Source organism: Monodon monoceros, unplaced genomic scaffold, assembly GCF_005190385.1.
Source record: "Monodon monoceros isolate NGI ecotype Baffin Bay Population unplaced genomic scaffold, NGI_Narwhal_1 Super_Scaffold_20, whole genome shotgun sequence".
NCBI classification, from domain to species: domain Eukaryota; kingdom Metazoa; phylum Chordata; class Mammalia; order Artiodactyla; family Monodontidae; genus Monodon; species Monodon monoceros.
Window position 1 is genome coordinate 6,942,562 of NW_021703777.1, and position 25,312 is coordinate 6,967,873.

Here is a 25,312-nt window from a genome sequence, read left to right on the forward strand (position 1 = left end):
TGAACAACTGGACGTAGAGATAAGAGACCTTCCTTCAAGTCTTGACTCTGCTATTTACTATGTGTGGTGGTTTGACAAATTGTTCATCTGTACTCTCTCATCTCTCAAGGTGAGGTGAGCAGAAATATCAAGATAAGGCTATGTATACAAGACATTTTGTGAATTTTAAGGGGTAACCCAAGTGAAAAATTACTATTGCTAGTAGTAATATCACACAGTGGTAATAATATGAACTGTCTGATATCTTAGGCAGGTATTCATCACAGATCTTTATTAGAGAGATACTGTGAACACTCATGTCAGACAGGTCCAGGTATAAGTATAAAACTCAGATTTTATTTGAATTAACTTGTCTTTACTCCATTACCAGGTCCTGTAGTGCTGATTATATAATGTAAAGAAAGTTATGGAGTACAGGATTTTATTGATTGATTTAATTTTAAAGTGAAATATAAATTACTTTTTTAAAGTTTTTATTTCATATTGGAGTATAGTTGATTAACAATGTTCTGTTAGTTTCAGGTGTACAGCAAAGTGATTCAGTTATACATATACATGTATCCTTTTTCAAATTCTTTTCCCATTTAGGTTGTTACATAATATTGAGCAGAGTTTCCTGTGCTGTACAGTAGGTCCTTGTTGGTTATCTATTTTATTCTATTCTATTCTATTCTATTCTATTCTATTCTATTATTTATTTATTTAGTTAGTCTTTGGCCACACCCCACAGCATGTGGGATCTTATTTCCCTGACCAGGGGTCAAACCCACGCCTTCTACATTGGAAGGCAGAGTCTTAACCACTGGACTGCTGGGGAAGTCCTGTATTGTTTTATTAATTTTTATTGGAGTATAGTTGCCTTACAATGTTGTGTTAGTTTCTGCTGTGCAGCAAAGTGAATCAGTTCTACGTATACATATCTCCACTCTTTTTAAGATTTCCTTCCCATTTAGGTCACCACAGAGCACTGAGTAGAGTTCCCTGTGCTCTACGGTAGGTTCTCATTAGTTACCTATTTTATACATAGTCGTGTATATATGTCAGTCCCAATCTCCCAATTCATCCCTCCACCCCCAGGATTTGTTTTAGATGTGGTTTCTTCTCTTGCTTCTTATTACCTTTTAAACTAAAAGGAATAATCATATTTGAAAAAATTTCCAGAGAAGCCATTTTTAAGAGGAGCATGGGGAAAGAACGGTGGCCAGTTTGGCAAGTTGCTGGCAGGGGCCTGATGGAGGATAATAGTGGAGGAGACTTTCGGCTTATTAATGGAGAACTGCTCCCTGTCTCTGCACCCTTCTTCCTCCACTCCCCCTCAGCAAGCTGGAAGAAATGCAACAGCTTATCTTTCAGAAACACAGCAGCTTATCTTTCAGAAATTTTCAGAAAGTGAAATTCTGTTTCATTATTCTCTCCACATGTAACAACATACCCTCTGGAAATATGTGTGGTTTCTCCGAACCATACAGAACTCACTTATTTCTGGAGAATTCAGGCAGGCAGGGAAAATGATACAAGATTTTTAACAGGTATATCCTTTGAGAAGATACTTAGTTTTTTGTGTTTTTTTTGCGGTACGCGGGCCTGTCACTGTTGCGGCCTCTCCCGCTGCGGAGCACAGGCTCGGGATGTGCAGGCTCAGCGGCCATGGCTCACGGGCCCAGCCGCTCCGTGGCATGTGGGATCCTCCCGGACCGAGGCACGAACCCGTGTCCCCTGCATCGGCAGGCGGACTCTCAACCACTGCGCCAACAGGGAAGCCCGATACTTAGTTTCTTAACACGGAACTGAGTCTATGAAAAATATTTTCCTAGCAGGGAAACATCTGGAACATGTCTATATGCAGGCGTGTCATTCAAACATTTAGTTCAAAGACCCTTTTGATGCTTGTTTACATAGTGGCGACAGCTGCAAGGGCAAACCGCATTTTCAAGAGAAAACAATGGTCCTGTGGGAACTTCTCTCTGTGCTGAACATATTAATTATTCCACTTCTGTAATTTCAGAGGAGAATTTATAATTACAGCTGGAGTAGCTCCTCGTTACTTAAGCATGATTCTTAGCAGTGCTCACAAATTCTTTTTTCTAAGAACTACTTGGTCTGGGTGGCATGGTGTTTATCCTTGCTGACACATCTGTCAACCAGAAGCTATCCAAAAAGCAAGGACAGGGACTTCCCTGGCGGTCCAGTGGTAAAGAATTTGCCTCACGATGCAGAGTACACGTGTTCGATCCCTGCTCAGGGAACTAAGATCCCACATGCCGCGGGGCAACTAAGCCCGCGTGTAGCAACTACTGAGCTCACACGCCTCAACTAGAGCCCGTGTGCCGCAAACTACAGAGCCCATGCGCTCTGGAACCGGCATGCCACAACTGCAGAGCCCACGCCACAGCTAGAGAGAGGACTGAGTACCACAACGAAGAGCCCAAGTGCCGCAAGTAAGACCTGATGCAGCCAAAAAGAAAATAAATAAATAAATCTTAAAAAAAAAAAAAATGGAGTATGCCAGTGGGGAAGAGCAGAACTTTTCACTAACCAATGAACAATTTTGTCTCACACGCCTCACCTAGAGCCCATGTGCCGCAAACTACAGAGCCCCCGTGTCCTGGAGCTCGCGCACCACACAACTAGTGAAGAGAAAACCTGCACGCCACAACTAGAGAGAAGCCCGTGCACCACAAAGAAAGATCCCGCGTGCTGCAACTGAGACCCGACGCAGTCAAAAATAAATAAAATATATAAATAAAAAATAAATCTTTAAACAACAACAAAAGCAAGGACAGACTCTTAGACGTAGTAGAGAGGGAAGGAGAGAAGGAACAAGAGATAAATTGCTTTGTCTATTTCAAGGAGGTTGATTCATCCATTTGATGAAAAGGAAAAAATGGCACAAATCCTTTAGTCTGATTAAGGATGATATGGATCCTTGGGGAGATATCCAAATGATCATCCAAGCTACGGTCCCATTAAATCAACAAAGACAACTTTCAGGTATTTTGAGGCTGCTGACATGGTCTCAGATGATCTGATTTGTGTGTGGCTGATTTATTGCAGTGTGAATGGTGGGGCTAGTATATCTGGCTGTGAAGAAAAGAAAGTTCTGGTCCTGTCTGCTTTCAGCATGTTTGCTTGGACGTACCCCCAAGTGTGAGTTAGGAGCTGTTTTATGGTTACCATATCATTTCCTATCCCTAACCTGTTGGGTCCTGCTTTCATTATAGACTCAGAATTACTCAGCCAGTATGTATTGATCTTGAAGAAACTGCTGCTGGCGAGTGTGGGTATTTGCTCCAAGATTTCTCATACTAATTTCTTAGATTTTTCATATTAGCCTGGTGAGCTTCCATAGGAGAATTTATTTCTTCCTGTTCTCTTTGGTATTTGGGCATATTCCCTGGCTAATAGACTGTTAGTCAACACTTTCAGCTGCGTACTCGTATGTTGTAGAACCTGCTGGCTCTTAAAGAAATATATTTTTTGTCGACCTTTTTTTTGTTGTGTCTCGCGGCTTGCGGCATTTTAGTTCCCCAACCAGGGATCGAATCCGGGCCCCCTGCAGTGGAAGCATGGATTCCTAACCACTGGACCACCAGGGAATTCCCAAGAAATATATATTTTTTAAGTACCTTATTTCATTTTTACTAGTCATTCATTCCTTGCTTGGGAAAAAAAATAATTTGATTAAAATAAAAATGAATTTATCTACAAAACAGAAATAGAGTTACAGATGTAGAAAACAAACTTATGGTTACCGGGGGTAAGGTGGGGAAGGGATAAATTGGGAGATTGGGACTGACATATACACACTACTATATATAAAATAGATAACTAATAAGGACCTACTGTACAGCACAGGGAACTCTACTCAGTACTCTGTAATGACCTATATGGGAAAAGAATCTGAAAAAGAGTGGACATGTGTATATGTATAACTGAATCACTTTGCTGTACACCTGAAACTAGCACAACATTGTAAGTCAACTATATGCCAATAAACATTAAAAAAATTAAAAAAGAGAACTTCAAACCATTCTATAAGAACATTTTATTTATTTATTTATTTAGGGAGGGTGGTCCCTGATTTATTTCTTAAAAATTTAGGGCTAATATAAAATCAAAAGCACCTCATAGGTGATATGATTAACATGCTACTAAGTAAATAGCGCAAGCTGAAGAACATTTTCTTTTAAATGGAGGATTTCTAAATTGAATGTCAGGAAGGAGAGATGTAACAATAGAGGAAAGGATATTTACCGGGATTGCAACTGCAGTTTCCAAAATGAATAGGAAAAAAATCACAGACTTCATTTTTCTAGACCTGTAAACCAAGAAGATAATTAGCAGTAGTGGGTAAAATTTCCTTGTAAAAGATTAAAAGATACTCTGCTTAGCAGATATTGAGCTTGATTCTGTCCTTTGTATTTAAAGGCAATTGTTGTCCTTGTGGACTAACATGTCTGAAAAGACCGATTAATGACAGTTTTTACCCAATCATGTCCCTCTGAGAATGACTCCTTGATTTTTTGGCCCAGCTGTGTTTGGCAGAACCTGTCTTTGTTTTGTTTTGTTTCTATTAATTTATGTCTTTTATTTTTGGCTGCGTTGGGTCTTCATTGCTGTGCACGAGCTTTCTCTAGTTGCAGCGAGCGGGGGCTACTCTTTGTTGCGGTGCACGGGCTTCTCATTGCGGTGGCTTCTCTTGTTGCGGAGCACAGGCTCTAGCGTGCAGGCTTCTGTAGTTGTGGCACGCGGGCTCAGTAGTTGTGGCACACGGGCTTAGCTTCTCCACAGCACGTGGGATCTTCCTGGACCAGGGATAGAACCCGTGTCCCCTGCATTGGCAGGCAGATTTTTAACCACTGCGCCACCAGGGAAGCCCACCTAGCTTTGTTGATGACTGTGCTTTCTTGGATAAAGGCTTTATGCAGATCTTGGTTCTGAAGATTTGTGAGTGTTCACAGTGAATGCAAAAGTCACAAAGTGAAGTAATATAGTGGGTCAGGTTTGGATTAAACAAACTGCTTCTTTGGTGTTGGAGAAACTCATACATTCAATAGAGGTTTTTAGAAATGAGACGTTGTACTGCCCTAGAGGGGCCATCCGTGTTCACTAATTTAGAGGTCGCACATTGGGAATCTGTGAGCTGGTGGTGGCTTGCAGATGGGTTGGGTTTGGCAGGCACTGTGTGTTTTAAACTAGCATTCTAAAATCTGGAGCTTTCATGTGAAAGTTCAGATTTGTAGTTTCTTTTGAACCGTTGGGCCTCTTAGCACCAATGTGTCCTTATGGCAACGCTGGCTGGATCTGAGTTGAGACTATCACCTGTAAGTGATGCTGGCAGTTGTACCTGGTCTGTCTCATTTTTGTTATTTGCCATGCATTTGAGTTTAATTAGTTCCAAATGAACTTACTTAATTTAGAGATGAAACAAGTGAGGCTCAGGGAGGCTAAGTAAATTGGCCTCCACATGAACTCTTGGAAGAGTGGGCTGTCTACATTTTCTTGCAGAGTATCCCTAAGCCTGGTAGTCTGAACTCTGACTGGGATTGGGGTACACTTTTTATTCTTTAATAGAGATTCTCTGGATCTCCCAGAACTGGAATATGACTTTTCAAATGATTTTTTAGAGTCATAGCTTTATATATGAATACATGCATAGAGCTTTAAATATTACTTTGATGTTTATAAAGAAAGTGAGGAATTTCTTCTGCTAGTTACTCAATATTTTAAAATAAATGCTTAAGTGGGTATTTAAAACTATCTTAATATTTAACATTATTCAACTAATTTAATACTGTAACAGCTCTCACTTCACACACACACAGCACACGCATGCACACATGCACACACACATGCACACAGTACTCTTCTTCTCCTTCTTCCCCTCCCCCTCTTCCTAAAATAATTGTATCACAATTCTTATTTAAATCATTATTTGACATTATGACAAGGTAAATATTCTTCATAGCTGAGCCAAGTAGCAGTTTCTTGTGTTGAATAATACTTACGTTTCTTTTCTTGAACAATATTTTGTTTTTGTCTGGACCTAGAAATTGTCTCCCTTTTCAAAGTACCTTCCCATGTACCCATCACTTATTCTTCCCAAATTTTCCAAGGTAGGTGAGGCTATTAAAATAAATCATAATCTAGAATTTAACGTTCATTCACTCTTTTCACCAGTACTTATTAGGTTTATGGAACTCTAGTCATTTATATTTTAGATCAGCATATTATTACTAGTCTACTGTTTTGGAAAACCGTTAATATAGTATAGTTTCAGGCAGGGTCTCTTTACCTTGGCACTATTAACATCTTGGGCTGCATAATTTTCAGTTGTGAGGGCCGTCCTGGGCATCATACGATGTTTAGCAGCATCCCTAACTTCTACCCATTGTATGTCAGTAGCAAGTCCCTCAATCCCCACCAGTTATGACAACCAAAAATGTCTTTAGACATGGCCAAGTGACCCTGGAGGGCAAATTCACCTGAGTTAGACTTACTGTCTTAGTAGAAGGAACGTGGTGCTTTGGGATTAGAAACACATGTATTTGAACTTGAACCCACACTTGCCATCCATGTAATCTTTGGAAAATTACTTAACCCTCTGAACCTCAGATTCCCCACCTGAAAATGGGGATCACGTCTGTGATGGTTAATTCTATGCGACAGCTTGACTGGCCTGTGGGATGCCCAGGTATCTGGTTAAACATTATTTCTAGATGTGTCTGTGAAGGTGTTTCCAGAAGAGATTAGCATTTGAATCAGTAGACTGCATAAAGCTGATTGCCCTTCCAGTGTGGGTGGGCTTCATCAGATCTGTCGAGGGCCAACAAAAAGTTGGAATAAGGGAGAATTTGCTCTCTCAGCCTCCCTGTTTGAGCGAGAACGTCGGTCTTCTCCTGCCCTTGGTCTGGAACACGTACTGTCAGTTCCTGGTGCTCAGGCCTTCAGACTAGAACTGCACAGTTACATGAGATCATCGTGCTTACCGGGCCTCCGGCTAGCAGAAGCCAAATCATGGGACCTTATCAGTGTATATAGTTGAATGAGCCAATTTCTTATAATCGATCTCTCTCTATATATAAACACAAACATAAACACATATCTATTCCCTGCCACCCTGGAGAACCCTAACACAACATCTAATTCAGTTTTGTGAAGATTAGAAGAAATAGTATTTGTAAAAACGCCTGATACCTAGGAGATGGTCAATACATCTTTCTTCTTTCTTTTTTCATTTTCCATAAAAGTCAAATTGCGATCCTTAGATAAACAACTTAGAGCCTCAGAAAATAATAGAATTTAATTTTTGCTGTGAGGTCAGAATAATTTTCCAGTGGATGTTTAGTCTCTTTTGCCCACACATTTACCAAAGCTCCCTTTAACCCGAGGAGTCTTTCCTACATTCATCACAAATAACAATGGAATTAGGCTAAGGCACCGTTAGCACATTTCTTATAAATGGTAGCGACATAAAGAGGAAGCAAAAATCAGCAAAAACATTGTGGGTTTTAAAACTAATTTCCTTCTGATTTTAGTTTTTATAGCACTATGTATAGCTAATTAAACTTGAGAAAATATTTCCCTTTGATTTGATCATAGGATCTCACAAATTCCCTTCACTTTCTTAAATCTAATGCAGCTGAATGAGTCAAAAAGAAACATGTGCCCAGTTGGCCAGAGCTTGCGTCACTCATCTACTCTCTTATTCATTTATTGAGCACTTACTAGACACTGCCTAAGCACAGGGCCACATGGTTCCTGTCTGAAGAGTTACAAACGAGGAAGTCAAGTAAATCAGTGATTTAGTATTCTGTGATGAGTATGTACATAATGCTGTGGAAATACAGATAAGAAGCATTTACAGTTAGGTAGTTAATATTGCTAACATTTACTGAGTCCTAAGGGCTTAAGTTATAGGCACTGTTCTGAGGGTTTTGCACATAGTAACTCTTTGAATCTTCCCAACAATTCTACAAGGTAACACTTTATTTTCATCATTTTATTAGTAAGGGAACTAAGGTTAAGTAACGTGTTCAAGGTTACTCAGTTAAGTGGCAGAACCGACATTAGAGACCTAGCTGTTTGGTTTTATGTCCGTGTTCTAATCAGTACTCTATACTGCCACTGTATAGAAAAGACTTTCAGAGGAGGGAGTTCTTGACCTGAGATCTGAAAAACCACTCAGTACTAGTTAGCTGTGTGAAAGATGGAAGGGCAATCTAGAGGGTGGAAGCAGCATGGGGGAAGGTCCAGAGTCATGAGACAGCATATGTTTGAGTTGCTAGGGTGTTAGTGGGTGAAGCAGAGGGAGATAAGGCTCAAATCAAGGCAAGTCTCTGTGCATTAAACTAGGAATTTTAAGTTCCAGTTGAAAAGCTATGGGGCTTCAATGACTGTAAGTGAGGGCATGATATAATCAGATCTGAGTGTTAGAAAGGGTCCTTGGGACAGCGATGTGGGGGACAGATGAGTAGAAAGACTTACTAGGAGGAAATTGCAATATCAAGATGACAGGTGGTCAGAGCCTTAAATTTTGCCTCTGGTCTTGAGAACGGGAAAGAGAGGGATAGATCCAGCTTGTACTGGCTCATGAGAGCCAGTTGTTAAATTTCCAGGAATTTGGTGAGCTGGCTATTAAACAAAGCCATCACTGAAAATTAAAGTATATACACTTACAATTTAGTTATATTAAAAACAAAAGAAATAAATACTCAGAACTCATCATTTTATACTTATTTTTACTACTTTTACTGCTACTACTCTCTTGAAGTTATTTATGCCTGTTGTATCTGTAGGTGGAAATACTATATAATGTGTGGTAATGCACTTCTCTTCCCAATTCTATTCAGTGATGTCACATTAGTAGCTTGAAATCAACCATGGTGGGAAGATTACACCATGGAAATCATCAAATGCTACTCATCCCCCATCCCCTGCAAAAGCTGGTAGCTAAGCATTTGCCAGTATACCACTGGATAGTTATGAGAAATATTTAAAGCCGGAACAGGTAAGACTCAATGTCAAATTGTATACTGTGGGAAGAAGCAAAGGAAGAGTCTTGGGCTATCACATTTCTAATTTGGGCAACTGGGTAAAGGGTGGTGGTAATACAAATATAAAGGATTATAAGAGTTTTAGAAGAAAGATGATGATTCGTTTTGGACTTGTTGGATTTGAGTAGAGATATACTTAAACGAATGGATCTGGAGGTAAGCATAGAGTTTGGGGCTAAAGGTATAGTTTTGAGTGTTTTTCGCATGAAAAGCTATACAGTGAGTAGAACAGAGGGCAGGAGCCAGAACCCTGGTGAGTGAAGACCATTAGGTGCCATTAGAGGATGGGAAGAACTAAACACACAAAGGATGAGAGAAAGGAGAGTCGCATAAGAAAAAGAAAACATTAAATGTTACAGAGAGGTCAAAGTAAACAAGTCTAGAGATTCTCCACTGCACTTGGAAATGCAGAGGTTACTGGAGAGTTGAGGGAGTGTATTTTTGGTGCAACAGTGTTGGTAGAGGCCAGTCTCCAGTGACTGGGGAGTAGATAGACAGTAATGGAGTGAAGACAGTGAGTGTAGACCACTCATAAGATGGTTGGCCATGAAAGGAAAGAGAGTAAGATGGAGATGATAGCTAAAGGGGAAATGCAGTCACAGGAAACTTTTACTTGTATTCAGATGTGGTCCTCCAAGTCTTTTCTATGCTGAGGGGGAGACATAAGTAATGAATGAGAAGATAGATGGGAAGAGAGGAGACGTGGTAAACATCATGGCCTCCAGGGACCTGCACCTCCTGGGTTTCATACCCTGTGACTTTGTCCTTGGCCTTGTGACTCGTTCTGGCCAAAGGGACATTAGCAAGTAGGATGCCAGCAGAGGCCCGGGAAGCACTTGCAAAGTGGGATTTGTCCTCCTGTGGAAGCCATCTGCCATGCTATAAAAATGCTCGGACTAGAGGCTGGTCCAGACCACTGAATGATAAGCAGCCACATGAAGAGAACCCTGGAGGATGAGAAACCACAAGGGATGGTTCAGCCCCAGTTAAGCTCCCAGCTGGTTGGAGCCTCATGAGTGACTCCAGACAAAGTCAACAGAAGAATGACCCAGTTGAACTCAGTACAGATTGCAGAATCATGTGCAAATAGGGGGACTGGTTTTAAGCCATTTAATTTGGGGCTGGATCGTTATGCAGTAATAGATAACTGAAATGGGGGAAAACAAAGAAGTTGCCTGAGTCATTGGTGAGGCAATATTGCACAGTGATTAAAGACATAGGCCCTGAAATGGGACTTCCTAGGCCCTAATACTTAATTTGCATAATCTTGGGTAAATTATTCAGCTTTTAGGAACCTCAGTTCTTTATCTGTAAAATGATAATGGACATTAAGTGAGGCAATAGACTCTCAGTAAGCCCTTGATAAATATTTACTGGTCTCATATAAGCACAGGTGGAAGGTTTAACTTTGAAGAGAAGGAGACTCTGTTCTTCCAGACAAAAGGGAGGAAAAACTGTAAGGATACGTTGAGGTGAGGCCCCAGAAATATCAGTCATTAAGTTGGACTTAGTTACACCTTCCTCACATTTATGTAGCATTTCACAGTGTATAAAAGATTTTCTTGTATACTGTTTCATTTTATCCAACAAGAAAAGGAGGGTAGGTAATATTTAGCTATAAAGAAACAGAAGCTTGAAGAGTATAAATTATTTGGCTAAATGTGCAAGACTTAAGAGGTGAGCAAGGACTAGAATGCTGCACTGTGGACTCAGAATCCAGGGTTCTCACATGGTCTCGCAGAACAGGCTGCAAACTAGAAATGAGAAGTCTGGCTTTGGGCCCTAGTACTGCCAAGTCCTAAATGCTACTTTGAGAAAATTACTTAATCTCTCCAAACTTCATCTATAGAATGGGAATAACAATTCCAATGTCAAAGGGAGCCATTGAAGTGGGGAAGCTCTTTGCAGACTCTGAAATAACATACACGTGTAAGTGATTATTATTTCCGTTGCTCTGCCTGGTGGCTGTCATCAGTATTATCATTATAGCCATTTGTGTCTTATATTTAATGTGGTATAAGGGAAATGAATCTTTAGTGTTCCTTACTTTTTCTCCTCCCTCTTTTCATGTCTTCTTCCCCTTGGTGATATCAAGCTACCCAGGAGTCCTAGTTACAAAATATTTTCACATTTAGTTCACTCAATGAAACAAACTCACATGTCCTATATTCCACATATTTAAATTCTAGTTTTCTACATGCAATGAATCCATAGGTAGAAGATAAGAAAATGTCTAAGTTAATGTCTTTCTAGTCCGGGTAAGAGGTATCTTCACATTGGCCTTAACCAAAAGGAGCTATAGAGCTATAGAATGCTAATATTCTCAGCATAGCTGTGGAGAAGACATGAAGGCAGGATAAGTATAGGGTTTGTCATATGAGCTTAGGTGGCCAGTTGTGCAGGATTTGGGGGAGTCAACCCCAACTTTCGCTGCATGGTCCGTGATTATTTACTGTGTCCCAGGTTGGAACTATTTTTTAGGGGTCTCATGTTTATTTCCATCCTGAAATCAAAAAAATTTAAAGACAGAATATGGTTATGTCATTTAGAATGATCCAAGTCAGGGGGACCTTCAAGATGCTGGAGGAGTAAGACATGGAGATCACCTTCCTCCCAACAAATACATCAGAAATACATCTACATGTGGAACAACTCCTATAGAACAGGAGGCAGAAGACCTCAGACTTCCCCAAAGGCAAGAAACTCCCCACATACCTGGGTAGGGCAAAAGAAAAAAGAAAAAACAGAGATAAAAGAATAGGGACAGGACCTGCACCAGTGGGAGGGAGCTGTGAAGGAGGAACAGTTTCCACACACCAGGAAGCCCCTTCAATGGCGGAGACGGGCTGGGCAGGGGGAATCTTCGGAGCCATGGAGGAGAGCACAGCCACAGGGGTGCGGAGGGCAAAACGGAGAGATTCCTGCACAGAGCATCGGTGCCAACCAGCACTCACCAGCCCGAGAGGCTTGTCTGCTCACCCGCCAGGGTGGGCGGGGGCTGGGAGCTGAGGCTTGGGCTTCGGTCGGATCCCAGGGAGAGGACTCTGGTTGGCTGCGTGAACACAGCCTGCAGGGGGTTAGTGCGCCACGGCTAGCCGGGAGGGAGTCCGGGAAAAAGTCTGGACATGCCTAAGATGCAAGAGACCATTGTTTTGGGGTGCACGAGGAGATGGGATTCCTTCCCTGTGTGCTCACAGAGGCAGAGCACAGCCTAAACGAGCTCCAGAGATGGGCACGAGCCACGGCTATGAGCTCAGACACCAGAGAGGGGCATGAAACGCTAAGGCTGTGGCTGCACGCACCAAGAATCCTGTGTGCAAGCAGAAGTCACTGTCCACACCTCCCCTCCCGGGGGCCTGTGCAGCCTGCCACTGCCAGGGTCCCGTGATCCAGGGACAACTTCCCCGGGAGAACGCACGGTGCGCCTCAGGCTGGTGCAACGTCATGCTGGCCTCTGCCCCTGCAGGCTCGCCCCGCACTCCGCGCCCCTCCTTCCCCCCGGCCTGAGTGAGCCAGAGCCCCCTAATCAGCCGCTCCTTTAACCACATAGTGTCTGGGCGGGAACAGAAGCCTGAGGGCGACCTAGATGCAGAGGCGGGGCCAAATCCAAAGCTGAAGCCCGGGAGCTGTGCGAACAAAGAAGAGAAAGGGAAATCTCTCCCAGCAGCCTCAGGAGCAGCGGATTAAATCTCCACAATCAACTTGGTGTACCCTGCATCTGTGGAAAACATGAATAGACTTTAAAGACTATTACAAGAGACAAAGAAGGACACTACATAATGATCAAGGGATCGATCCAAGAAGAAGATATAACAATTGTAAATATTTATGCACCCACCAGAGCAGCACCTCAATACATAAGGCAAATGCTAACAGCCATAAAAGGGGAAATCAACAGTAACACAATCATAGTAGGGGACTTTAGCACCCCACTTTCACCAATGGACAGATCAAGCAAAATGAAAATAAATAAGGAAACACAAACTTTAAATGATACATTAAACAAGATGGACGTAACTGATATTTATAGGACATTCCATCCAAGAACAACTGGATACACTCTTTTCTCAAGTGCTCATTGAACATTCTCCAGGATAGATCATATCTTGGGTCACAAATCAAGCCATGGTAAATTTAAGGAAATTGAAATCATATCAGGTATCTTTTCCAACCACAGCACTATGAGACTAGATATCAATTACAGGAAAAAAACTATAAAAAATACAAACACATGGAGGCTAAAAAATACCCTACAAATAACCAAGAGATCACTGAAGAAATCAAAGAGGAAATCCAAAAAAACCTAGAAACAAATGACAATGATAACATGATGACCCAAAACTTACGGGATGCAGCAAAAGCAGTTCTAAGAGGGAAGTTTATAGCAATAAAATCCTACCTCAAGAAACAAGAAAAATCTCAAATAAACAATCTAACCTTACACCTAAGGCAATCAGAGAAAGGAGAACAAAAAAACCCCAAAGTTAGCAGAAGGAAAGAAATCATAAAGATCAGATCAGAAATAAATGAAAAAGAAATGAAGGAAATGATAGGAAAATCAATAAAACTAAAAGCTGGTTCTTTGAGAAGATAAAAAAAAATTGATAAACCATTAGCCAGACTCATCAAGAAAAAAAGGGAGAAGACTCAAATAAAAAGAATTAGAAGATACCCCAAACTAGACAAGGACGTCACAAAGAAAGAAAACTACAGGCCAATATCACTGATGAATATAGATGCAAAAATCCTCAACAAAATACTAGCAAACAGAATCCAACAGCACATTAAAAGGATCATACAGCATGATCAAGTGGGGTTTATCCCAGGAATGCAAGGATTCTTCAATATACGCAAATCAATCAACGTGATACACCATATTAATAAATTGAAGGAGAAAAAACATATGATCATCTCAACAGATGCAGAGAAAGCTTTCGACAAAATTCAACACCCATTTATGATAAAAACTCTCCAGAAAGTAGGCATAGAGGGAACTTACCTCAACATAATAAAGGCCATATATGACAAACCCACAGCCAACATTGTTCTCAATGGTGAAAAACTGAAACCATTTCCTCTAAAATCAGGAACAAGACAAGGATGCCCAGGCTCACCACTCTTATTCAACGTAGTTTGAGAAGTTTTAGCCACAGCAATCAGAGAAGAAAAAGAAATAAAAGGAATCCAAATCAGAAAAGAAGAAGTAAAGTTGTCACTCTTTGACAATGACATGATACTATATATAGAGAATCCTAAAGATGCTACCAGAAAACTACTAGAGCTAATCAATGAATTTGGTAAAGTTGCAGGATCCAAAATTAATGCACAGAAATCTCTTGCATTCCTATACACTAATGATGAAAAATCTGAAAGAGAAATTAAGGGAACACTCCCATTTACCATTGCAACAAAAAGAATAAAATACCTAGGAATAAACCTACTTAAGGAGACAAAAGACCTGTATGCAGAAAACTATAGGACACTGATGAAAGAAATTAAAGATGATACCAACAGACGGAGAGATATACCATGTTCTTGGATTGGAAGAATCAACATTGTGAAAATGACTCTACTACCCAAAGCAATCTACAGATTTAGTGCAGTCCCTATCAAACTACCAATGGCATTTTTCACAGAACTAGAACAAAAAATTTCACAATTTGTATGGAAACGCAAAAGACCCCGAATAGCCAAAGCAATCTTGAGAAAGAAAAATGGAGCTGGAGGAATCAGGCTCCCTGACTTCAGACTATACTGCAAAGCTACAGTAATCAAGACATTACGGTACTGGCACAAAAACAGAAAGATAGATCAATGGAACAGGATAGAAAGCCCAGAGGTAAACCCATGCACATATGGTCACCTTATTTTTGATAAAGGAGGCAAGAGTATACAATGGAGAAAAGACAGCCTCTTCAATAAGTGGTGCTGGGAAAACTGGACAGCTACATGTAGAAGAATGAAATTAGAACACTCCCTAACACCATACACAAAAATAAACTCAAAATGGATTAAAGACCTAAATGTAAGGCCAGACACTATAAAACTCTAGAGGAAAACATAGGAAGAACACTCTTTGAAATAAATTACAGCAAGGTCCTTTTTGACCCACCTCCTAGAGAAATGGAAATAAAAAGAAACAGATGGGACCTAATGAAATTTAAAAGCTTTTGCACAGCAAAGGAAACTATAAACAAGACCAAAAGACAACCCTCAGAATGGGAGAAAATATTTGCAAATGAAGCAACGGACTCCAAAATATACAAGCAGCTCATGCAGCTCAATATCAAAAAAACAGACAACCCAATCCAAAAATGGCCAGAAGACCTAAATAGACATTTCCTGAAAGACGATATACAGATTGCCAACAAACACATGAAAGGATGCTCAACATCACTAATCATTAGAGAAATGCAAATCAAAAGTACAATGAGGCATCACCTCACACCAGAATGGCCATCATCAAAATATCTACAAACAATAAAAGCTGGAGAGGGTGTGGAGAAAAGGGAATCCTCTTGCACTGTTGGTAGGAATGTAAATTGATACAGCCACTATGGAGAACAGTATGGAGGTTCCTTAAATAACTAAAAATAGGACTACCATAACGACCCAGCAATCCCACTACTGGGCATATATCCTGAGAAAACCATAATTCAAAAAGAGACATGTACACAATGTTCATTGCAGCACTATTTACAATAGCCAGGACATGGAAGCAACCTAGGTGTCCATCGACAGATGAATGGATGAAGAGGATGTGGCACATATATGCAATGGAATATTACTCAGTCTTAAAGAGAAATGAAGTTGAGTTATTTGTAGTGAGGTTGGTGGACCTAGAGTCTGTCATACAGAGTGAAGTAAGTCAGAAAGAGAAAAACAAATACTGTATGCTAACACATATATATGGAATCTAAAAAAAGAAAAGATGTTCGATGAACCTAGGGGCAGGACAGGAATAAAGACTGAGACGTAGAGAATGGACTTGAAGACACAGGGAGGCAGAAGGGTAAGCTGGGACGAAGTGAGATAGTAGCATTGACATATATATACAATACCAAATATAAAATAGATAGCTATTGGGAAGCAGCTACATAGCACAGGGAGATCAGCTCCGTGCTTTGTGACCACCTAGAAAGGTGGGATAGGGAGGGTGGGAGGGAGATGCAAGAGGGAGGAGATATGGGGATATATGTATACATATAGCTGATTCACTTTGTTATACAGCAGAAAGTAACACTGTAAAGCAATTATACTCCAATAAAGATGTTAAAACAAGCAAGCAAACAAAAATGCAGAATGATCCAAGTAGGAAACCACTTCAAGTTTTAATTGTAAAGCAGATGCCTATGTTGTAGTTTTAAAGATAGGACCTTGTGGAACAATCCAGTATCTATTTAGAATGTAGAAGACCTTGAGTTCTTCTGCTATGTTCCAATTTGTCCTGCAGACGAGTCACTGGGCATTTTTATCTCACTGAGCTCATTGTATTTGTCACACACTGATCAAAAATAATTTCACAGCCTTTAGCTTCTTATTTTAAGAACCGAACAAATGCGCTGATTTGTATGAATAAGACAGAGTGGAGAACTTTTCTGGGAAACAAGAGACTTTTGAAAACAACTGTCAAACTGAAGACTACAGGAGTCTTAATTAGCTGATGCTTGCAAAATACTTCGAAAATGAAACCCATGGTGTTCTTGCTAAGTATGATGAATACCATTTATTCTTGGATAAGTAAAACGTCATATATTTTGAGACATTTGAATTTGCGTGCGCTCTCTACAAGATGCAGATTTTTATTTTTGCAGAAAGAGCAAGTGAAACTCTATATGAAAAATGCAGAAGTGAGACAAATTTTTGAATAGAGTTATTATTCTTGAAGATGTAAATATGCAGTGATGATGTGAAATTAGATGAATATTATTTTGCCTAAATGTGTGAGCTGATTCAAAGGCAGCAGTATAGCTGAAAGAATACGTGGTATGAAATTGGAAGCTCTAAGTCCAGACTTGAACTACTTTTTACCAGCAGAGAGACTTCAGTCAAGTCACTGGTTTCTTCATCTACAAAACAGGAAAAATAATAGTAGCTTTCCTACTTATCTTCTAGGGTTGTTTTGAGACTCAAATGTGATCAGATAGTCATGTGATAATTTTATTAACTGTCAATATGAAATGAAAGATATTATTTCTTTGAAACATTGATAAGGCAAAAAATGGCTTAATAACCCTAATAAGTAATAATCCACAGAGACTCTAATTCATCCTTTTACTTACAGTTCTTAAGTTATTTTTTTCTTACCTTTGTCCCATTGTTTCTTTCCATGGGTCTAGAGAGGTTAAAGATGAGAGATGGTGGGGAAATTCAAGGAGAGCATTTTCCTTCTCTTAGGAACAAAGTGTCTCATTATCAAACTTTTAGGAGAACCTCATCTGGAATTTTAAAAGATGACTGCTAGACTCCATTTTTTAGGTATGGCCTTTCTAGGGAAGCCCAGGATTTAGAATTTCAAATGCCTGCAGTTCTTCTACTCGCTGGCCCATATACCATCAAAACGAATTTATCCAGATGAAATGTTTGACAGGGCAGAAATAGGTCTTCCATTAAGAACTAAACACCCACAAATGTCAATTCTCTTCTAACTCATGCGAATAGTTGTCTTGACACAGTTTCTAACATTTTTCATTTAATATGTATAAACAGTATGGTAAAGTAAAGATGCCTATCAATTCTTTGCTGTTCCTCCCATTGAGAGGTGAAGTTGAATTCTCCTCCCCTTGAATCCGGACTGGCCTTAGTGACTTATCTGACCGAACAATTGAGGCGGAATTGATGTTCTGGGACTTTGGAGGTTAGCTCATAAGAGGCCTTGGACTTTTGACCTTAATCTCTCGGAGTACTTGTTTTGGGAGTTCCAAGCCAGCTTGTAACAGACTGTCACACCACAGAAGACACTGTTCATGGTCCCTGCTGATCCCAGCTATCCATGTGCCCTTGCAAAGGCACAGTGTATGTGAGTGGAGCCACCTTGGACCCTCCAGAGTGGCTCACCTGCCAGCTCAGTACCTCTGAGTGACCTGCCCAAACGCCTAACGCACAAAATCTTGAGAAATTATGTAATAATTGTTGTTTAAAGTCACCATTTGTAAGCAGCAATGAAGAATTGGACTGAACATTAAATGTCTTGAGTGAAATATTCATTAGAAGTAGAATTACTTATGTTCATCAAAGTATTATTTTATTGAAAAAGTAGGTTCTTATCATTGACTGTTTAACATAGTAGCTAATGCAATGGCTTATATTTTTTGAGATTTTACTATGTGCCAGGTACTATGGTAAGTACATCACCCATGCATCACCCATGTATTCCCACCTGTCACCTCACCTCCACTTCATAGAGTATCCATCCATCCAATGAGAGCTTGCTGCACATCCCCCTGTGCCACTGTGCCCAGTCTTGAGTGAGGAGCATGGAAGCCAAAGGAATTTCCAAAGGGGTGGCCTTGACATTCTCAAAGATCTCTCTCTTTCTAGCTCAGGAGAAATTAGTATGTTCTGCCTGTTCTATAATGTGTAATTGAGGGATCCCTTTAACTATATTTAGAGGATCCCCACAGGCTTATCTCAGGCAAGACTGTGCGATAGCCTTGTTCCCACACCTCTTCATCATTCCTTTCAGAGTTCCTCATCTTACTGTGTCATCCACCACTCACTTATCTCACTGGGTCTCATTTCACAGCTTCATTCGGGATGGCCCCCTGGAGGCAGAGCTCTGCCTCTCTCCTGAGGCATTTGCCGGTCCTTCAGAAAGTCGCCACCTCTCCCTGCCCTGGGGTGTAGGGGAGGGATGACTTTGGCCACATTTAATTGTCTTTGCTCAAATCATACTCTGATATCTGTCCTTTAAGTTCCTCTTTCTCTGTGAATGCTGGGCTTTCTCATATTTACAACTATTTATTCCTCCCTGCTTTTTTGCATATTCTTTGGGGTATAGACTTTTGAGTATGGCCAGAGGTGGATGTGCCACAAAGCTAAGAAGCTTAAGTTTCAGGGCTCCTCTCTTTTACAGGCTCCTTACAAATCCCTAGGCCTCATTTTGATCTTTTAATTTTTTTCACTTTTTTGAATTTGTCAAGTTTTATTTGTGGCCAAGTACATGTTATATATACATATATATATATCATATATATATATATATATATATGATATAGAAATATACATGATATTGGAATATATATAAATATACAAATGTTTTATTGACATAAGGTAAAAAAACATGTTCTGTATTTGTATGTTTTGAAGTTCTATACACATCTATTAAATTGAGCTGGTTGATTTTAATACTCAGATCCTCTATGTCCCAGCTGAATTTTTATCTTCTAGATCTGTCAGATTTTGAAAGATTTATATTGGAATCTGTTACTGTAATTATGCATGCATTTTAAAAATATTTATTTATTTTTGGCTGCATTGGGTCTTCATTGCTGCGCACGGGATTTCTCTAGTTGCAGAGAGCGGGGGCTACTCTTCGTTGTGGTGCACAGGCTTCTTATTGCGATGGCTTCTCTTCTTGTGGAGCACGGGCTCTAGGCACACGGACTTCAGTAGTTGTGGCTCACGGGCTCAGTAGCTGTGGCTCATGGGCTCTAGAACACAGGCTCAGTAGCTGTGGTGCACGGGCTTATTTGCTTTGCGGCATGTGGGATCTTCCCGGACCAGGGCTTGAACCCATGTCCCCTGCATTAGCAGGCGGATTCTTAACCACTGTGCCACCAGGGAAGCCCATGCATGCATGTTTTAAAATGAGGTTCTTCTTTTATTTTTATGTTTTTATTTTTTTTAAAAAAGGAGTCCCAGGACTTCCCTGATGGTTCAGTGGCTAAGACTCCACGCTCCCAATGCAGGGGGCCTGGGTTCGATCCCTGGTCAGGGAACTAGATCCCACATGCATGCCACAGCTAGGAGTCTGCATGCCGCAACTAAAGATCCCACATGCTGCAACGAAGATCCCTCATGCCACAACTAAGACCCGATGCAGCCGAAATATCAAGCAATCAATAAATATTTAAAAAGTAAAAAATAAAAATGAAAAACAAGGTCCCACACATTGTGTAAACCTCTGCTTCACAAGTGATGCTCACCTGAATGCCTGTGGCATTTGTCATGTTGCAGGACTTAGTAATATCTGAATGATTTGCTTCACAGTGCTAATAGCATGACAATTCACCTTTGAAACCTCCCTAGCCCCTAAAATGATCAGTTACATGAGTCCTATTCTTTTTCTGCATTTAGCTCTTCTCTCTACCCACTAAGTTATTTTATTCTCAACCTTCTTAAAGTTTCTTTTCTCTGAATGCCAGGTTCTTAGCTTTCTCCTCTGACTACTCTTATTTGAATTTCCCTTATTAGTTAAACTCCACCAGCATATAAAATGTCTTTGGATTCAATGGAAATTGTCTCTCTTCTTTAGTTAATATAGTAAGTCGGTCGTTAAGTTCAGCTGGTTGGGAGAAGAATTTCAAGTGTTTCAGCTCTGTGAAAGTACCAAGAATTACTTACTGCGGTAATTCTCTTCCGGGATTAAGAAAAACAGCAAATCATACCTAAGAACAGTTCCAAGTAGCCTCATTCTCATGGCGCTGGGACCCGCTGGGGAACAGCGGTGGGCTTTGATGAGTAGTTTTTGTGCAAACCGCTAATGAAAGCGTTCACTTCAAGCAGAAGTGCCTTCAGGATTCATCATGCTTCTCGGGTGCCTTATTGAGAGCCAACACACTGAATAGGGGAAAGACTGCTCGCCCAGTGGTACAACGTTACTCATTACCTGCCTTCTGTGAAAGAAGCAGATACAATAAACCCCAGCGGATTTAGTGGCTGAGGTTTGAGGAGTTCTTTGAAAATAGGGTGAAAACCTAGGCTTATTTATGCCCTCAGAGGGGAAGCCCTGGAAGATTTATTCAAGCAAGGAGAAGACGCGGCTTGTCTACAGCTGTACATTCTGCCTTTCCCGCATTGGGAAGAGATTATTTTTCTCTGAATATCCAGATATCTTCCATTTGCTCCCCCCAATCCACTCCACACCCACTCTCCTGCCTTCTCCACCCTGAGCTGTCACAGGGCCTGTGTGAACTGTAGCATCAGGTTCTCTTGCACGATGGTTTCTGTTGGGTTCAGCCATGGGGTGCCCTGGCAGGAGAGATTTGAGGGAAGGAGGAGAGTAAAACCAGGGTGCGTATTTTCTCAGTGCCATCTCTGTGACTCTGTCCCTCTCCGGAAGGTCACAGCCCCTCTCAGTGTCCCTGGCTCGTACAATCGTAGCTTTCACTAGTCCATTCCTACAACACCTTGAGACTTCTCTATGCCCTGCCCATTCTTCGGTCAATCGTCCCTTAATTCCACTCTCCTCAAATCCCCAAATTCAGTTTTCCTGCTGGGATATGTCATTTCCTTGCTAGACCTTGACCCACAGTACTTGATCCAAATTTAGGATTCATGGGTTTGAATATAATTCAGACCCCCTGCCAGCAAAGCTGTGCCCTGCTCCCCAGTGATGCCCTGTTTCAAGTCTTTCTATAGTTGCTGTGGGTTTGTATAAAGATTATTTGACGATGAAGACATTTGAGATTCAACAGCGAAGCCTTCTCAGAGCATCCCTTGTCTGACTAAAAGCAGAAACTTCTGAGAAATGAGAACTACCATAAATTCCCTCTTCAGGGTGGCTCTATTCCCAGTAGAGAGAACAAGGGTAAATCTACCAGTTTCCTCTCCAGGGCAGTTTTATCACCTTGAAAAAGACAGAAAAACCACTTATACCTTTATGACGAATATCATAAACTCTCGTATCTCCAGTTTGTTCTAAAAACCCCATTTGTCTTTCCTAAAAAATCCTTTTGTTCTTGCCACAGAAGCTGTTTCTCTCCCTTCCCTTTCTCCTACCAAATTAGGTCAGTAAGCCTTTAACAGTTTAAGGAGCCAGCTACTTTTGTTGGCCTCTCTATGCATATAAATAAATGTTTTTCTCCTATTAATCTGTAGTTCGTCCATTTAATTTGCAGGCCCCAATTACTGAATTTAAGAGGGTAGAGGAAAAAGTTTTTCCTCCTTTACATTGCCTTAGCAGGTGCACATATTTCTTTTTAAATGGAGCATAGCATTCCTCACCTTTGGAGAGAATCAAAAGTTACAAGGTATTAACACGTGACTAGCACTCAATAAACTTGATTTCACCCAGGATTTAAAGGTGTTCTGGAATCGAAGAGTTTTAGAAAGAAATATGGGCATCTAGCTCTGGGAGTGTTTTGTGTTGGAACTTGGCATTTTCACTTTACCCTCCTATTTCTCTTTTCATGTAATTGCTTGAATGTTATGGCACCAGGATTGCTCTGGAGACTTGGAAAGTAAATCAGTCTCTCTGTTCTTTTCCCTTCCATTATAGTCCTTTCCCACACCAAAGGAAACCCAATTCATTAGCTTAGTCCAACTGAACATTTTAAACATTGTCCTAAATATACTGGTTTGGGCTTGTTAGTCCCAGAATGTGTAGAAATTTGCCTAATCAAGGGTAGTCTAATTAGGACTTCCCTGGCAGTCCAGTGGTTAGGACTTCACGCTTCCACTGCCGGAGGCACAGGTTCCTTCCCTGGTCAGGGAGCTAAGATCCCCGCATGCTGCATGGTGCAGCCAAAAAAAAAAAAAAAAAGAGAGAGAGAGAGAGGGAGCGAGTAGTCTAATTAGCCACATTAAAACAAAACTGTATTCTGCATGAATAATGCTGCACAAGGGAGTCTGTTGTTAATTCTTTTTGGATAATGACTATTTGGGGTTTCACGGCACTAAAATGTACATAGCACATCCAGTAACTGGCTGGGCTATGGATGTCTACAGATATTAACCCTGTTAACAAGATGCTGGGAAGCATGAGGTGAGTCAGCCACCTCCAGCCATGACCACAACCTCAGACCTTACTGTGGCCACCATCTAAACACAGGATTTAAGAACAATAAAACAACAAAGAACCAAATGTAGAGTAAGCGTGGCCTGGAATTTTTGTGTGCCATCTTTCGGAAAAGAAAAGAAGTTAGTCATATCCAGATCTCAGGCTATAGTAACCTCCAACATTCCTACCCAGAGTATTTTTCAAATTATAAGAAAACATTTATTTGCTTTTGAAATCAATCACTTTAAATTGTTTTCCTATCACAAGAAGACATCAATCAGTTGTTTTTATCGGTGACCTGGTGCTGTCACTTCCCACCCCTCCCTCCCCCTTGCCTATCCAAGAAGCTACTGAATGCAAGGTCACTGGGAATGCCGAGGTCTATGCCAAAATCTTGAAGCTCCCAGTTTAAAACAAAAGCTTCCAGTAGTTTCCTCTACCTATATTTTAGGAAATTACTGAGAAGTTTTCCTAGAAAGAGCTTCATCTATACCCCGTGTGTGAGGTCCTCAAAGCCTGCTGTTACGTGTGCTGGAATTGGGGAGCAGGGAAGAAAAGGAGAAGGAAAGAAGACCCTTGGGGTTCAGCATTTGTGTTTTGTTTCTTCTGAATTCCAACAGAATGCTGTGTAGATTTAGAGTTAGCTCAAAGTTGCTTGGTCCCCAATAAAAGGTTGGGAAATCCACTGAACAAATGGCTTGAGAGTTAAAAATGATTCCATTGTGCTAAGACAGCATGAAGATCTGACCAATCATGGTGTCTTGAAACCAGCTACAAGTTTTCTTTGACCCATAATCAAGATCAATTCTTCTGACTTTTGTAGATTTCAGGCCACCTTCCCACTGAGTCTCTATCATATTATATAGATGATTAGGTAATTCAAGTTGAATCAAGTATGGTAAAAATGCATTACTTTTGGTGCTCTTTGAGGGTAACTATGAATGGCGGATTCTTATCCTTGTTTATTTACTTTTTATTAACTCTATGGGCATATCAGTATTATTGAACCTATGGTAAACTGTATCCTATTAAAACAAAACAAAAGCATTTACCTGTTCATATTCCACTCATATTCAGTTAAAAACTTATGAGTTGATTGGTTGCTCCTTCTAAAAATTTTGCCCAATTTGGGGGGATAAGCTGCAAATCCAGGTCTTATACATATTCAGTGGACTACAGTGATTATGTTGTAGTGATAGAGATTTGATTAGAATGTGGTTGGTAGTTTTATTGTTTCAACAATTATAAAGTTTTGCCAGGTATTTGTAAAATATGTATTTCCATAAATGACTATTTTGAGAACTATCTCCATTTATCTCAATTAAGTTTGAGGAATTTGGGGTGACCCTTCTTTAAGCACTGCAGTTTCTCCTTATCCTTAAGGGAATGGGTGGCACAGGGCGTGAAAGACGTCAGGAAAAGATTATAGGAGGATACTGACAAATAACTCACTACTTTTTTTTCTCGTTTGACATGACATTCCAAATTCAAAAAGAGAAGTCATCTTGCTGAATCAAAAATGTGTCTGTGGAGGATTTTGCTTTGCTCAGCTAATGGATCCTGGAGGAAATCTCCAGAAACTCCTGGCATCAGATATGAACATATTTTTCCTTCTTATGGGAATGGGGGTAGTAATCGTATGACCATCATTCCTAAGTAAGGCCGGTCAAGGTCACTGCAACCTTTCTGCATAGTTGCCTAAGAGAGAAGGCAGAACACAGACACATCCCCCCGTGTCTGAAACCCCTTTGTTTAGTTTCCTTTTGTATCAAAAGGATTGGCTTTCACCATGGGAGAGGCTGTAACTGGATTTCACCATGAAAGGAGGTTGTAATTAGATTTCTCAGCAGGTCTATGAGTTCTGTCCCTGGAAAAAAACAGAGAAAAGGGCCTGAATATTCTTTCCTCTAGCTGGAAAGGTAGCCAGCCAAGCCTGCAGAAATTGGTCTGAAAGGCCCCGACCTCTGATGGAACAATGTCAACTCTGGCCTCCAAGACTGACTGCGTGGTCCTTCAGGTTGAGGGTGCAAAGCAGTGCAAGTGATAGCTAAAGATTTCTTGGCATTTGGTAGGAAACATAGGACATTCCTCCGAATGAAACCCTCTGACTCTTGGTCTCTCTGTCTCTTGGCGTCCTGAAACTTCTATCTCCTAGAGAAGCAGAGGGCACCTAAACTTTGGAACATTCTGGAACATCATTCTCCATCTAGATTTAGGAATGAAATTACACAAACAACCAGAATATATTTTTGGGTACTGTGGTTCATTTTGAGTTCTTAGTTGTATTGGTTCCATTTCAGTTTCCATAATATTT

General features: G+C 40.6%; 1 protein-coding gene across 3 annotated transcripts in view; it reads right to left on the reverse strand.

Annotated features, from left to right (window-relative positions):
• Nucleotides 1–25,312, reverse strand: part of SPARCL1 (SPARC like 1) — a 53,732-nt gene that overhangs the window by 20,874 nt on the left and 7,546 nt on the right. For 2 of the 3 annotated variants that reach the window (XM_029235795.1, XM_029235794.1), the window contains exon 2: nt 4,255–4,318. The exons of the other annotated variant lie outside the window; for it this stretch is intronic. In XM_029235795.1, coding sequence (XP_029091628.1) covers nt 4,255–4,308 — 54 coding nt within the window. In that variant the 5' untranslated portion in view covers nt 4,309–4,318. The remainder of the gene's footprint in view (nt 1–4,254; nt 4,319–25,312) is intronic. 3 annotated transcript variants of the gene reach the window in all.